Source organism: Branchiostoma lanceolatum, chromosome 17 (assembly GCF_035083965.1).
Source record: "Branchiostoma lanceolatum isolate klBraLanc5 chromosome 17, klBraLanc5.hap2, whole genome shotgun sequence".
Taxonomy (NCBI): Eukaryota; Metazoa; Chordata; class Leptocardii; order Amphioxiformes; family Branchiostomatidae; genus Branchiostoma; species Branchiostoma lanceolatum.
Genome location: NC_089738.1, coordinates 1,354,303 through 1,369,802, shown reverse-complemented (window position 1 = coordinate 1,369,802; position 15,500 = coordinate 1,354,303). Strand labels below are relative to the sequence as shown.

General features: G+C 43.0%; 1 protein-coding gene across 3 annotated transcripts in view; it reads right to left on the bottom strand.

Moving 5' to 3' along the window:
• Positions 1 to 14,872, bottom strand: part of LOC136422557 (alpha-N-acetylneuraminide alpha-2,8-sialyltransferase-like) — a 51,502-nt gene extending 36,630 nt beyond the window's left edge. For all 3 annotated transcript variants that reach the window (XM_066410338.1, XM_066410339.1, XM_066410340.1), the window contains exons 1-2: positions 14,759 to 14,872; positions 14,032 to 14,192 (exon numbers count right to left, since the gene is read on the bottom strand). In XM_066410338.1, coding sequence (XP_066266435.1) covers positions 14,032 to 14,192; positions 14,759 to 14,770 — 173 coding nt within the window. In that variant the 5' untranslated portion in view covers positions 14,771 to 14,872. The remainder of the gene's footprint in view (positions 1 to 14,031; positions 14,193 to 14,758) is intronic.
• Positions 14,873 to 15,500: the final 628 nt, after the last annotated feature.

The following is a 15,500-nucleotide window of genomic DNA, read 5'->3' as shown; positions in this document are numbered from 1 at the left end:
TGATCAACCGTTCTGCAGCTTAGTTTTTTTAAAGAATTGACTTCTTCGGCTGCGAACCTAACCTTAACCAAAAACATGTTAATACGCAACTCATACGGACTTGTACATGCGCACAAGTGTGATAAGGCCCTAAAACTGTTATGGGAAGATGCCTCCACAACTGACGACAAGTAGAACTTTTTGTGTAACGGCTGATTTTACTTTTGAAACACTCCATGACACTGAATTTTAGTCATAATTTACGCTATCCGCACGCTATCTGTGCGTTTGTCATACTACCCGATCGCAGGACGAACGGCACTAATTCGTGACATATGTTCTAATTCGCTATAAGTTCGTTCATCGTGCGTTGTATTTGCGCTGCAAGTACGCTATGTGTACGCTGCTGAGAGCTCGTCCCGCAAGAGAAGCGTTTTACCGCGTATGAAACGCGAACATATAGCGTGCTCGTACCACACTCAACCGATGTCGGACGGATGTACATATTTAGATAAGAACATATTTATAACGTCTGAGCCCAAGGCCTGGATGGATTGTATTGAAATTTGGTAGGTGGGTAGGTCTTGATGAGTGGGTACGTCTTGATGTGAAAAACAATGCAACGATTATCATCTATTTCTTAAGAATGCGGCCCATAGTCATGAACCGTGCTGAGGGGGGGGGGGTGGTAATAGACTCACGTCACGTTTGGGACCGCATTCTTAAGAAATAAATGATAATCGTTGTATTGTTTTTGGCTCGATAGTTGTGAATGCGTTTGGGACCGCATTGTGATGTATTGCAATGTGAACCAGTCAGAATTCTGCATCTGTTTAGCCGGTATAACCGCTCTTCGGCGTAACACACCTGGTCCAGCTTCGCAGGCACGAGGTGCGACAGCAGCTGGTTATATTACACTTTTGCACATCTGACTGCAACCGTTCTTTCAGGTTATTCAGTGAAGATGTCCCTACAGTATTTGATGACAACGAGTTCCATTCTACTATGGTTCTCGGGAAATACGAATTTTTGAACACATCAATCCTTGGTTCATAACTCTGGTACTTAAAGGCACGATATTACCATTAGATACTTATCAGTCGGTACGTCCACAAGTTTATTAGTCATTTTGTAAATCATGCAAAGCCTTGATATTTTTCTTCTGTCTTCAGGTGACATCCACTGCAGATCTGTTTTCATTTTGGTGACACTAGCACCCTCTCATAGTTGTTCGTGCAGAATCTGGCAGCTTGGTTCTGCACCCTCTCCAGCAGTTTATCTTTGTCTTTCTTTATGTATGGATGCCATACTGTTGCAGCATATTCAAGGTTTGGTCTTACTAGAGACGTGTATGCATGTGATTTTACCTTTACTGGGCTTGCCCACAAATTACGTTTGATCACTCCCAATGTCTGCTTAGCCTTAGTTACTTTATTAATATGGGTACCCCACTTCATTCCAGTTTTCAATGTAACGCCTAGGTACGGGTGGCTTTATGTGGTTTCTAGAGCTTGTTCACAGAACTGGTAGGTGGCTACATTTTGGGTTCATTTGTTTGTTATGTGCATAATGCAACATTTGTCGGGATTAAACTGCATGAGCCATTTGCTTTGCCATTCCTCGAGGGCGTTCAGATCTGCTTGCAGGGGTTGTGAATCATTCTGTGTAGATAACTCTATATATAACAGGCAGTCGTTGGCAAATAATCTCACATTTGAATCAAGCTGGTCTGGCAAGTCCTTTATGTACAATAGGAAGAGGTCCCAAAACGGTTCGTTGTGGAATGCCTGACGCAACTTTAACTGGAGCTGAGGCCTTCCCTTCTACCACTACCGTCTGTTCCCTATCGGTCAAGAAAGCCTTTAACCAATTTAGTGTTGTGCCTTGAATTCCATAGAACTCCAGTTTTGAAATGAGTCTGCTATGTGGAAAATTATCGAAGGCTTTGGTAAAATCGAGTATTGTTAGATTCATCTGTTTTTTACTGTTCACGGTGCGCCAGCTATGTCGTGAAATGTTGATTTAAGCTGTGTTTCTGTGGATCGCTTGGCTCTGAATCCGTGTTGGTAGTCCGTCAAAATGTTGTAACTTTCTAAGTGCTTCATGACATGGCTATGAATAATGTGTTCAAGTAGTTGGCAGGATATACAGGTAAGTGAAACAGGTCGGTAGTTGCTGGCGATCGCTCTACCTCCCTTTTTGAAGATGGCACATATATTTGCTTCCAACCAGTCTTTGGGGATTTCTCCTGTGTCGAACGAGCGTTGGAAAATATGGGTTAACACAGGTGCTATTTCGCTGGCTGTCATTTTGAGGAACAAAGGTGGTATTTGGTCTGGTCTAGATGCTTTAGATGGATTGAGACCTTGAAGCATTTTTTCGACACCATTAGGAGAAATCGCTATGTGTTCCATGGGAGGGGTACAGGGTTGTCCGAGAGATGGCATGTCTGTGGTGTCTTCCTCTGTAAGTACACTTTTAAACTGTGAACTGAGTGCCTCTGCTTTTTTCTCGCTATCACTGATAATGGTATTCCCAGTTTTTTGAGGGGCTACCCCGACAAGGTCTCTCCATTGGCCTTTTATCTACGACCAGAATGTTTTGGGGTTGTCAGTTATAGCTTTCCCCAGTATGTCTGCCACATATTTTGAGTGTGCTGCTCTTATGCCTTTCTGTACCCCCCTTTGACTCTTTTTGTATTTGTTCATGTCTTCCTCTTGACCTGTTCTCTTAGCTTTATTGTTGTCGTTGACGTTGTTTCTTGTGACAATGCCCTCTTAAGTTTCTATTGAACCAAAGCAGCCGGTTGTATCTGCTTGATGTTGTTTTACTAGGGATGTACCTGTTCATCGTGTTCTTCATTTTGTCTTTAAAATCGCCCCACCTCTGTGCCACGGACATGTACTTAGTTCGTTTAGTAGAGTTTGTTGCATTGTCCCTAAGGTCACTCTTGATGGCCGGTTCATCAGTTTTCGTTCAAATGTAAACTTTTCTCTTGGGTTTCTTGTTCTGTTTGGGTGCCTGGTTAACGTCTACCAATACCATGGCATGTCGTGGTCACTTATTCCCGGAACTACTGTGGTCTTTTCAATTATGTTTGGGTTTTCAACTAAGACCAGGTCCAAAGAGATTACCATTCCTAGTTGGCTCCTGGGCTGTTTGGAATAACAAGCGCAGTAGCTTCTCTGCCTGCCCTGAATGGTTCTGAGTGTTATCTGTTATGCTAGTATCCCAATTTATACCATGTGTGTTAAAGTCTCCAAGGATGATCACATTGTCAGAGTTAACCTTAGATCCCATTTTACTTATGGACTTATCAAGTTCATCCAGGCTGTTAGCCCGGTCCGATGGAGGTCTATAGTATGTACCAATCATTAGCGGGTTCTTTCCTGCTAGTTGAGTTTGTGTCCAAATGATCTCACAGTCTGTGCCTAGATCTGGTCTGTGGGTGACAATCAAATCATCCCTGTTAGCCTGAAATATACCACCTCCTGGGCCAGTTTTTCCGTCTTTGCGGTGTGCTGTGTAGTTGTCAGGGAATATTTCCCTACTTGCTTGATTGAGCCATGACTCTGTACCTGCTATTATACCTGATTTTTACGTGTCAATTACAGTCGCCAGTTAAGTTTTTTTTTCTGTTTCGAACGCTCTGACAGTTTACTAGCAGGAGTTTACCAATGGTCTTAGTGGAGTGGATGTAGCCATAGGGGTGTCGTCTATCAAGCTTGCACTAGGGCTCAGTGTATCAAATGAATTTACTGAATGAAAAATATCATCAGTGATGTCAGACATAGCTGATGCAAAGTTGGGTATACCACAGTCACAGCATATCCACGAGTATGATTTGTGGGTTTCTAATGTAGTGTACACCTGAGAACATAGCCCAATGCAGTCTTTATGATACCATCTATTGCAGTCGTCACAACAAATGGCAGCATGAGCATCTTTTACAGCTTTGTTGCAGCTCCCACGGGGAAACTTTGGCGGTCTTGGCCCTGGGTTAATCTCAACATCCCCGCTTAAAAGCAGGACCATAATCAGTGACAACTTTGTACTATCATTATGCATCATTATTTTCTTGTGGCTGAAACGAGTCCCATTCACCCCAATGTGCTTAAACATGAAAGAAAACGTTGCCCAGTCAGAGGTGCAATCAGCTCTGAAAGTACATGTGACGTGTACTTCATTTATTTCCTGTTTACGTTTTGACTGATCCTTGCTCAGCCTTGCCAAGCATTAGACAAAGTGCCAGGAGTATGCATGTGTAGTGGAGTTCCATTTTGTTATTGCAGCGGGACCCAGTCACCGCTTATGTTATTCCAGCGGTACCTATTCACCGCTCACCGGTCCTTTCGAGCGGGACCTGTCCACCACTCCTTTCGAGCGGGACCTATCAACCGCTCCTTCATGGTTTATGGTTTGTGGTTTATTGCGATACCCTTTAGTCGAATTACGACTAATCTTCCAGGGTTCAACATAAAAACGTGTACAAAATCATACAGATTGCTAACATAACTTACGAATAATTGGTGACAAACTGGTAGATGGCCTTCTTAAAGTGATATGGGACCGTCAATGATTTGATGTTAGATGGTTATGTATTCCAAAGATTGATGGCTCTGTAGAGAAAGGTTCGCTTTTGACTGTTAGTTTTTGGTTTAGGTGGTTTGAAACTGTGGGAGCTGGATAATCTAGTCGAGTATGTGTGTGTAGAATGAACAGGGACAATAGAACTGTAAATGTTTTGAGGCTCGTGACTAACAAGTATTCTAAAAAAAGTATTTAAAGTACTGATGGCGAACCTTTTTCTTACCGTGGGCCAACCTAGATCTGCATGCATTTGTACAACAGATGTGTCCAGCACGCATTTCAAAAGCATTCTACAGGCTCTGTTCTGTACCACTTGGAGCCTACGAGTGTTCAAGTCTGACATGTTGGCAAGGACTGGTAGGCAGTACTGCGCCACAGAAAGAACTAGTGCACACATAACTACCTTAAAAACATCATGCGTCATAGCCCATGCGTGCCGTCTCAGAAGGGCAATGTTCCTAGATTGTTTAGCAATAGTATGATTCACATGCAAATTCCATGTGAGTGATTAAGTGATGTGCAGCCCCAGCAACACCGTCTCTTTCACCTGTACAATACCCTCTGTTCCAATTACTAAGTCTAAAGAAGTTGAAGGCAGAAGGGCAAGTTTTCGGGGTGAACCGAAGAGCATGCACTTGGTCTTCAAAATGTTCATGACAAGTTTTTTGCTCTTTACCCATTCTAAAATCTGCTGTCAGGCTGCAAAGCAGCAGTTATCTCAGATAAAGACCTTGCAGCTTTGTACATCGATGGGTCATCTGCGTACATTTCAGTTGTACTGTTTAAGACTGACAAAGGTAAGTCATTAGTAAACAATGTGAAAATAAGTGGGCCTAGATAACTTCCCTGGGGGACTCCACATTCAAGTACAGATGGTTCTGAAAAATGTACACTACCTGTGTTCTAGCCTCCAAGTCAGAGAGCCTAAACTGAAGCCGTAGGATTTAAGTTTTGCCAATAGAAGCTGGTGATCAACTTAAAAGCCGCACTAAAATCGATGTAGACGGCCCTTACACTTTCTCCTTTATCTATGGCGGAGAGCCAGTCATCCGTCATTTGCAATAAGGCGGTAGACATGGAATGATTTGGTCGGTAGGCATGTTGGTTGGATGTTACAATATCATTCAGCGTAACATATTGCCAGATCTGATTGGGTGCCACCTTTTCTAATACCTTGCTTAAGGTAGGTAGTAAGCTAATAGGCCTGCTGTTATTCCCGGTCAATGGTATTCTGGTGTTCTTAGGCAGGGGGCACACCTTAGCTCTCTTCCATTGGTCGGGAAAACAGCTGCTCATAAGTGATTGATTACAAATATGCCTTACTGGCGATGCAATATACACAGCTGATAATCTAACTGATTTGTTCTCTAATAGGTCAATACCGCATGTTGATGACATAGGAATGTTTACCAACAAGCTGAGTATTTCCGCAGTGCTGACTTAGTGGAACTGAAAACAGCATAACTTATAAGACATAATGTGCTGAACAATGAGATCAGTGACAGACTGCAGGTTTTCCTGTGAGTCTCGGTCTTAGTTGTGTAGTAATCATTGAAGTAGTTGGTAATTTGACTAGGCTTAACTATGTACTGACCATTCACTTCCACACAGGTAGGACTGTTCCACTTAGATCTACCTAATAATGGATTAGTTAAAGGCATCCAGAGCATTTTATCAGGCTTGAAACTTGAATTAAAAATCCAATTTCTAGTCATTCCTACACATAATAAGTTTCACTAACACTTCACCATTACATATCAACATTAAAGGAGCAAATATACGATGTCGTTGTGTGGTGAGAACTGATAGAAAATACAAACCCTAATAGACTGGTCCTGACTGTCCATCACAATCAGCGGTTCGACAAATGAGAGAGTGACTACATGTCCGTCAAATATTTGCATTTTTATGTTTGAATTTTGCATTTGTATCGGTCTATTTACACTAGGCGCGTGCAACTAAAAGATCACCATGTGTAGCTTATTTTGTGCCGCTTTTGAGCACTTTTGATAAGAAATCTGCACGCAAATGTGGTAAACAGGCATTAAATGTCAATTTCATAAAGATTACAGCTACTAGAATACTTCCAGTTTTCAGGCCTCATAAAGTGATCTAGGTGCCTTTAAGTGAAAAACTAAGATTATTGAATAAAATGCATCTTCTATTAAATACTATAAGTTTGGTTTTCGCCAGGTTGACGGTTAGCTTCCATTGTTGGCCAAGAGTATCAATTGCGTTCTGTAGTCCCTCCTTACTTTCCGATAGTAAAACAATATCATCTGCATAAAACAGGCTATTTACTTTCGAAAGGTGTAACAGGCCGGGGGCGTCTACGTGTTAGACATTGAGTTCCTCTATAAGGTCACTGATGCATACCATGGTCACGACGTGGGCAGCTAGAAGACCTGGACTTTGCCGACGATCTGGGCGAAGTCAGACAAAACATACACGAGAAAACAGATACCCTCTCTGTGACTGGGGAATCAATAGGCCTACGCATAAGCAAGAAAAAAACAAAAGTGATGGCGTCCTGGAACGTCTTTGCACCTGTTCCCCCTGCAGTGTCCGACTCCATGCGTTGACTTGTGTTCGATTGGTGAGGTGAAGACTCTTCTTAAGGACTTAAACCCTCACAAGGCAAGCGGCCCTGATGATCTCCCAACATGGACTCTCAAGCATTACGCTGACGACTTGGCGCCAGTCATCACCCACCTGTTTAACGCTTCGTATGAGGAGGGTGTTGTTCCTAGTATATGGAAGGCAGCAAACGTTGTCCCTGTGCCAAAATCTAAGGGTGCAGCTAACGCCAGTGAGATGAGGCCCGTGTCCCTCTTACCCGTAGCGGCCAAGCTCATGGAACGGTGTATTCTGAAAAGACTACTGCCCTCTATTACACCTGCCATTAGAAACCAGTACGCTTACCTGAAGGGTTCTTCCACTGTCTTAGCGGCCATAAGGATGGTACACGTGGCTGTCAGCCTTAGACTCAAGACGTCACGCAGCAGTCCTTGCTTTGTTCGCAGACATGAGCAAAGCATTTGACAGAGTGAACCATTCAATCCTCCTTCAACGAGTGAACGACGTGGTGACCAATCCACGCATGGTAGCCTGGATACAGAACTATCTGCAGGGCCGTACCCAGAGAGTCGTTGCTAACGGTAAAGTCAGCGAGTGGAGAGTACTCACTTCGGGGGTACCTCAGGGAGGTGTACTGTCACCCTACCTTTTCCTCCTGTTCATGAGTACTCGAGACGTAGTCTACAGCGACACTCTTGATGTCGGCTACGCAGACGACGTGGGTTTGTCCAGGTCTATCTCCCTGGGGATCGCGTGGATAACAGTATGAGAGAGGAAGCGCTATAGCTTGATTCCTGGGCGGAGTGCAATGACATGCTGCTAAACGGTAAAAAAGTCAGTCTCTGTTGATTTGCTTCAGCAGAAATATTCCACTTTTACCGCCACTCTCTCTCGGCGGTGAACCTGTACCATTCTCAAGGGTCGCAAAGGGCCTTGGGTTCATGTTCGACTGCAAGCTGTCATGGCACGACCATGTACAATCCCTCGTTTCAAAAGCATCGAGCAGGCTGCACTATCTCAGACTACTGACTAAACAGGGGATGTGCGTGGCTGACCTGGTTCAGATTTACCTGTCACTTATTCGTAGCGTTCTTGAATACGGTCACGTTCTGCTGGTAGGTTGTAGCAAAGAACAATCGGACAGCATAGAACGTGTACAGAAACGGGCCCTCCGTATCATCTCTCTCGGGGGTAGGCGATCAGTTCCCAACTTACCTTCCTTGAAGGAACGGAGAGAAGCTGCTGCAGTAAAGCTCTTTAAGGACATGTTAAGTCCCGAACATCCACTGCACGATCTTGTGCCTCCTCAAAGACGCATAGTTACTGGCAGGCAACTGAGGAACAAGAACGCGTTCACTCTCCCCAAGGCAAGAACTAACAGACTGAAACAGTCGTTTCTCCACACTGCAGTCAGACTTTATAATGACTCTATTTCCTAGCATTACCATCAGCCTGTGAGTTCGGATCTATGCTTAGTGTTTGTTAATTATATCATGTATTTTTGTTTGTTGACATTCTGCACGTATAAGTTTCTTTGTAACAAACCTACGCAATTCAGGGTATATCATGTGTGTATTTCCCTGCCTATGTACGTTTGAGGAAGTAATAAATAAATAATAAATATCAAACCAGGTTGGAGTAGTTCCACTGGAGCTGAATGGCGAAGACTTGCAAGAAGTGCCGCAGCTTACCTACCTAGACAGCACAGCAACCAAAGAAAATAACGCCAGTGTGGAAATAAAGAAAAGAATTGGGCTTGGAGCCGCCAGCTTTGCAAAGCTGAAAAGAGTATGGAAGGACAGACACATAAAGCTCAGAACCAAAATCCAAATATACAACTCACGTGTGCTTTCGACAGTACGCTATGGCTCAGAAACCTGGCAAATTACACTGGCTTGTTTCGAACTGCAGTGGTTGTTTTTGTTTTGACCTTCTGACATGAATGACTTGAGAAGGGGTCGACAGATCGTCGTGATGCTTTGTATGTAGATAGCTCAGATGGCACTTTACATAATCACCGACTTATTATGGAAATCAGGAGCTAATTGGCATAACTAGTAAGGACAGTTTGTAAATCCGCTGCATTTTATATTGGGACTCTCAAACATGTGACAGTATCCCCGTAAAGAGGTAATGTAAACAGATGGCCTGGCAAAAGTAGATCATATAAACAAATGGAGAACAGCACTAGTCTCCAAGCAGATGTGTGGGCCCGGCTGGTTTTTCACGTGTTCAGTTAAGGCATTTTTGTCCAAACCACATTTGCGACATAACGAAAAGGGGACAAACTAGAAAGCCCGACAAAACCACCTAAAAACACGTCAAAAACCAGCCGGACCCACTGCTCTGCTTTGAGAGTACACTGCTCCAAAACTGCACCACTGCCAGGTACGGAAAAGTCACATTTACTATGTCTTTCAAAATGTGTATGATATGGAATAAAGATTTACTATGTTCATATATATTGACTGTACCATTTAATCATCACTTTCAACTTACGACACTGCAATATCAAACCTTTGTGGCCCATAGAATATCAACAACCTCATATTTTTTCATGACCAGTTTTAGCATATATCAGCACACTAGACACATATACTATTATGAGTCCTGTACCACCAAATGATTTTTAACCCTGTCTAGACTGTCCCCCCATCATAACTTCCAAACGGCATGGTGTATGATCAAATTAATTAAACATTAAATGGTGTATGATCAAATTAATTATACTTTAAATGATAACACAGTACCGAAATAACAGAGATGAACAAAATGTCAATTTCAGTTAACAAACGTAAGCACATGGGTGTATCTGTATCTATATATTACGCTCTTTGGCGTAACACACCAGTAAAGTGAGCAAAAGATATAAATTCAACTTAGAAACTTGTACATTAAGTAAAGAGGATATAATGGCAAGTGCATGGGTTGATTTTACATGGAGAACAAATGCTCTACTAATAACAGACGTCTGGTGCAATGCAATGTTAAGATAAAGGTCAAGTGTGGCTGGGTAATAGAAATAGGTGGTTTTTGAAATTCCGTTTAAAGCTAATCAAGAATGACAATCTTCACCGGACCCGGCTGTCGGAGGCGGAGCTTGCGAGGCCTAGCCAATTAACAAAAATGACCTTGGGGACATTTTTCCACTATGCAGTTGGTAGTTTTTCAGAGTTTAGTGAGCATGAAATTGGAAATTTAGATTTTGAAAGCTATCATACATGTCAGGACCAGAATTACTGAGAAATTGGAATGTAAATATATTGAGCTGAAGTCTATTGATATCGATGATATTTAGAATATTAAGCTTCGTAAATAGAGGCAGAGATCGGGCATAAATCACTGAAGCCGGTGTCATACATACACATCTTTATTGGAGTAGTATTAGGGGCTGCAGTGAAGTTTTGTAGGTACATCACCAGACTACAATTACTACAGTAGAATAAACTTAATTGCACTATGGATTAACGCACACTCCATTTAATTGTACCGGATCCCCAAATCCCAAACCGGTTCCCATTCACTTCATTGTTAGGCCCCGTTCATGCTAAACCGATTTAAATCAACTTGTGGGTAAAGTCACTTAATTTTTGCGAGCATGAACGCTCCGAAGTCACTTGAAGTCGCTTGAACCCGAGCCTACCCCCGGAGGTAGTTTGAAGTGACTTCGAGCCAAGTCGGGATTGACGACTTTTGAGCATGAACGCAATTCTGGCTTGAAGCGACTTGGCTTGGCCTATATGACGTTGTATGATTACTTTGCCAAAACAACACAGGTCGCAATGTCTCACAAATGCATCCAAAGACTCGGGTCAAAGGTTCTGGAACTTGGAATCTGCAAATCTACGGCGTTTATTATTTTACATCTCAGCAACAGCCCAACAGTTTCCGTGAGGCACGTCGGCAAAAACTCCACGGCCTTGTCGCCATGTATTATAGCTACTGCAGCTAAGTAGCATACAAAACCCGTTGTCGGCGATGCCTTTTCACCACCAGGGCCCGCCGATGCCATTTTCCTCGGCAGTTACGCACTGTTTTCCAAACGTATAGAAGCGGGAAAAGAGAGGTTGCTGTCAACTGTTCGGACTATGGCGACCATTTTTACCTCAACCTATGACCTTTAATGACCCAACTATCCACATTATTGTGAAACAAATGATCGAAGCCGCTTGAAGCCGACTTACTTGAACATGGACGCAAACCCAAAGTCGACCTCAAGTGACTTCGCCCACAAGTTGATTTAATTCGGCTTCATTTTTTGAGCATGAAGGGACTCCGCATATCCGCACGGCGCATTGTCACCAATGCCGGATAACTGCACCAAATTTGTTCAAACATCGTCGACAAGTTAACTAAAAAGGTGCGCTAAAAATCGGCAAACAAATGAGCCGATAACTGCCTGTGTCGAGGCACAATAATACCGCCAATATGTTTAAAATTGTTCTGGCTAACAAAAAAGGTGGTCTTCATTTACAATCACGTTGATAGCTATCGTATGGGAGGTCCTGGGCGGGTCACGGGGCGTGTCGGCACCATAGAGGCATTACGCTTTGGCAGACAGCATGCTGTACTAAAATTGGTCTCTACCTGTACACTGTCTTACTACTGCGAATGCATTGAAGTTTGCGGGGATTTAATTTCGCGTTAAGGGTGACATAGGGTACTGTCGGTGGTTTTAGGTTCGCGGTGCGCTATAGTCACATACTGCTGCAATAATAAAAGACCGTCACCTTTACGTACATCTAGTCGGAAACCGCACAGCGACTCGGCAAGGGCTACAGACGCGTAGACGGCCACGGTCGCTTTTGACAGTGCGGTGCTGACGTGATCATCTGTCACATTCTTTTATGGCAGAGCTGAATCCGCGTCCTAGTAACTTCCTACATTCACCCAGGGGATCTATACGTGGACTTGGCTCTGCTATAAGGAGAATGGTCTGTCACTGATCGAAGTCATCTAACCATATCTACCCACTGGATACGTAGTAAAGTACATTGTACAGTAATTCACTACCATGGTGCACACAGTCAAATCTGTCTAAACATGAGAGGGGTCTCTCTGGCGCTTACTGATTTCACTCACTGTGTCCTGAGATGTCTTTCCTGAGAATTTGAACGTGGCCAAAACAAGAGGTGGAATCTACGGTCTTACCGCACTGTACCTGTATAACGAAAGCTTTCAAACATCTAAATTCGTGCTAACAAGGTCATACAGCACACCGAGGTTTATAAACTATTCACCTCCTGTATGATACAGTGTACTACCGGTGCAGCTGGGCAACTTCGCATTATTGCACCAGCCGGATAATTGCACCAAATTCGCTGACAAATGGGATGTGCAGTTAAGCGGATTCTACTGTATTTCTAAAGCGATCATATTACTTGGATTTTTGGAGTTTCCTTTTACACAACCAGGAATCTCACCTAATGACGTTTCGGTGTCTGTCTTCAGAGCTTCTGACTGGAGTACTGCTTCTCGCCGCTATAAGTAGCCGCTGTAGGTGGAGCTTTAAAGAGACTCCAAATATCCTATTTTCCACCAACCTGATGAAATTATTTTCGGAACATCATAGTACAATATTATTGTACTGTATAAAATGCCTCTCCCGAGGCGTCGTAGAAAATGCGGGGCCTTCTTTATCTAAATGAGTTATTGCTACACTTGCTCTGATCGGAAGTCCACCTGGTAGTTTGAAAGCCAGGTGGAAGTGCACATGCGTCTTGTAGAGTATTCAATTTAGAGTGAATGCGAAAATAATGATTGAAGAAGGTATGGGTTATTGCACACTACTTAAGTGTATTTCTCCCAAGGTTAGCCCTAACAATAGCTTAGCTGGGCAACCTTGGCTGTACATATATTTCTGCCAAACCAATAAATAAATAAGTAGATAAATCAAGTGTACAGTATTTCATATTTTCTTGCCACAGGACCAGGCCAAGACATCCTCGGGAGAGGCAACATCTAGAATTCTGCCCAGTGTTTGTTTTACGCCTTTTTTTTACAAATGGTTTTACCAGGACCATAGAAATGCAAATTAGAGAGACAGCATTGGTCGAATAGGGACAGTGTTGTCATTATCTTTCCACTACGTGTCATCACCTTTATCCGGGTTTTATGAGACGTTATTTTCCTGGGGAAGGAATAAAAACCGTACCGACAAAAACACAAAGTTATCTCCTTCCAGACTTTATCCAAGTGCTGATTGCCAAATGAACCCCTTCACCTATCGCCAGTGACACAAGTAACATGCTCTCTTTATACAGCGCTAGAAGTTATTGCATGGTCAGTGCCAACTCACACCTTTTACTATCTGATATGTGTCCCTACATGTAAGACTGTCAAGCAGGTTAAATGAAAATTGTGTTAATGCATTTATTTCGCAGAGGTTTTATTTTGCTGCAGAATGGAAAATTACTTTCTTGAGAGTGTTTGAAGTTCACAGTTGAAACAATTCTGTAATGCAGTATAATTACAAAACATATTCCTGGTGTTATGACTTGGTGGCAAGAGGCCAACGCGTAAACCTCTGCACACGATCACGACACATGTAGGGCAACAGCTGATAATTCATCTTGTCTGAGTCCAGCTCCTGTACAAATTGATGCTGATGGGTGAGGGTTGGGCTGACCATGTATACTGCAGGTGGCAGAGGTCTTCTCAGATGGTTGCCAGCTAACATATGTATATCATTATTTGGAATGCTGAACAAACACCTGAGTGGCACTTACAAAATAATTTGATTATGTGTGAACCATATTTGCCCTCTCTGGATGTTCCTGGTGTTTGTGTATATGTGGGCACTTCTCTTGGAGCACTGTAATGTTAACATCACAACAAAACTGAGGCAGACATTTCTGTTCTATTAAATCTAAGCCTTCTACCAACCTCTTGTCCATCTGGTCTGGATTGATGGGGTGATGTCCTGGTAGTGCTGACACACCATCTTCAGGCTGGTGGAACATCACAAACAACAGCAGCAGCATGTTAACCAGCACAGATGCACACAACAGCCACTGGATGTGTCTGCCCAACATCCTCTTAGTATCCTGGTTTTAGTTGAAAATACAGAGCCCATTATAACTTTGGCCTTATATATCAGAAATATTGGTATCAACCAAAGATGAGTCACATGTGATGTTAGTAAGTGACTTAGGATTGTTGCTCTTCATGTCATACCTGTGTTGATTGACTACTTTGATTGACAAAGTTCTGAATACTCAGGTACTGAGTGGAGTTGATTATTCAAACGCTACATGTATGACTGAGTAGAACCCTGCATGACAAAGATTCCTTGTCCAATTTCCTGCAATATACCCACACGCATGTCATTACCGGTATGCTTCCTCTCGCCTATGTATAAGCATGATAGACATGCGGCGTTGCTGATGAAATATATTCGCCTTCACCTTTCAGCCAATAGCGTAGGACTATCTGCAACTTGGGGAAATCGTAAGGAAATATCCAAAGAACAAAAAATTATTCCCTGTTATTTTCTATTTCAGTGTTATCCTGCAAACAGTTTAATAGTCAACTCCACCACTCCCCCAAATATTATCTCGCACGATTCAGTTCTAATGGCAATAGTTACGACTACCGTTAAAAATGTTCCTACCTGAAAACACATCTCAGAATCTGTTGGGAAAGGCAGCAATACCGACAACACAACACAATACCGACAACACAATCATAACAGATAACTTGACTGACAGGTCGAACCAGGTGTGTGCTGACGTCACAACGAAAGAAGGCAGTGATTGGATAGACCTTCTTAGATACAATGAGTGCAACGGTTGATAGGAATAAACCATTTCTTACTCGAAGGATGATCGAGGGGAGTTCATAAATCTAGTCCGGTGAAATCAGTGTCCATGGCTTAAGGTGGAAGTTGCCCCCGTTTAGTTCAGGTTAAAGGCAAACTATTTGAATTACTGTAGAACAAAGCGTTTCGTAACATGATGTCAAGGAAGTCCTACTTCGTTTTCACGGAACGTTCGAAAACCGCTACGTCACGCGCGGGCGCCATGTTGGATGATAACCTACCTGGCAGAATATATAACAATGGCACTATCAAAGTTACCTGTGGGTCCGAGTGTGCTGTTTTTGTCTCCATACTGTGGATATTAAGTAGTCTAGCCAACGCTAGATATAAGGATAAAGTTGTAACAATAGGTTTTGAATCGTATGTTTAAAAAAATCGGAATTTCAGAACGTTTCTAGTCTGGGTGCCAGACCACCGCGCTCCTGGCGCTAATCCTTCGGCCGGGGAAGCAACTTGAGCCGCCGCCACAGATAGCACACGGCCCCCTAATTGCGAGTTCTATCCCTACTAGGCCTTCCCCGCCCAAAAGGGGTTA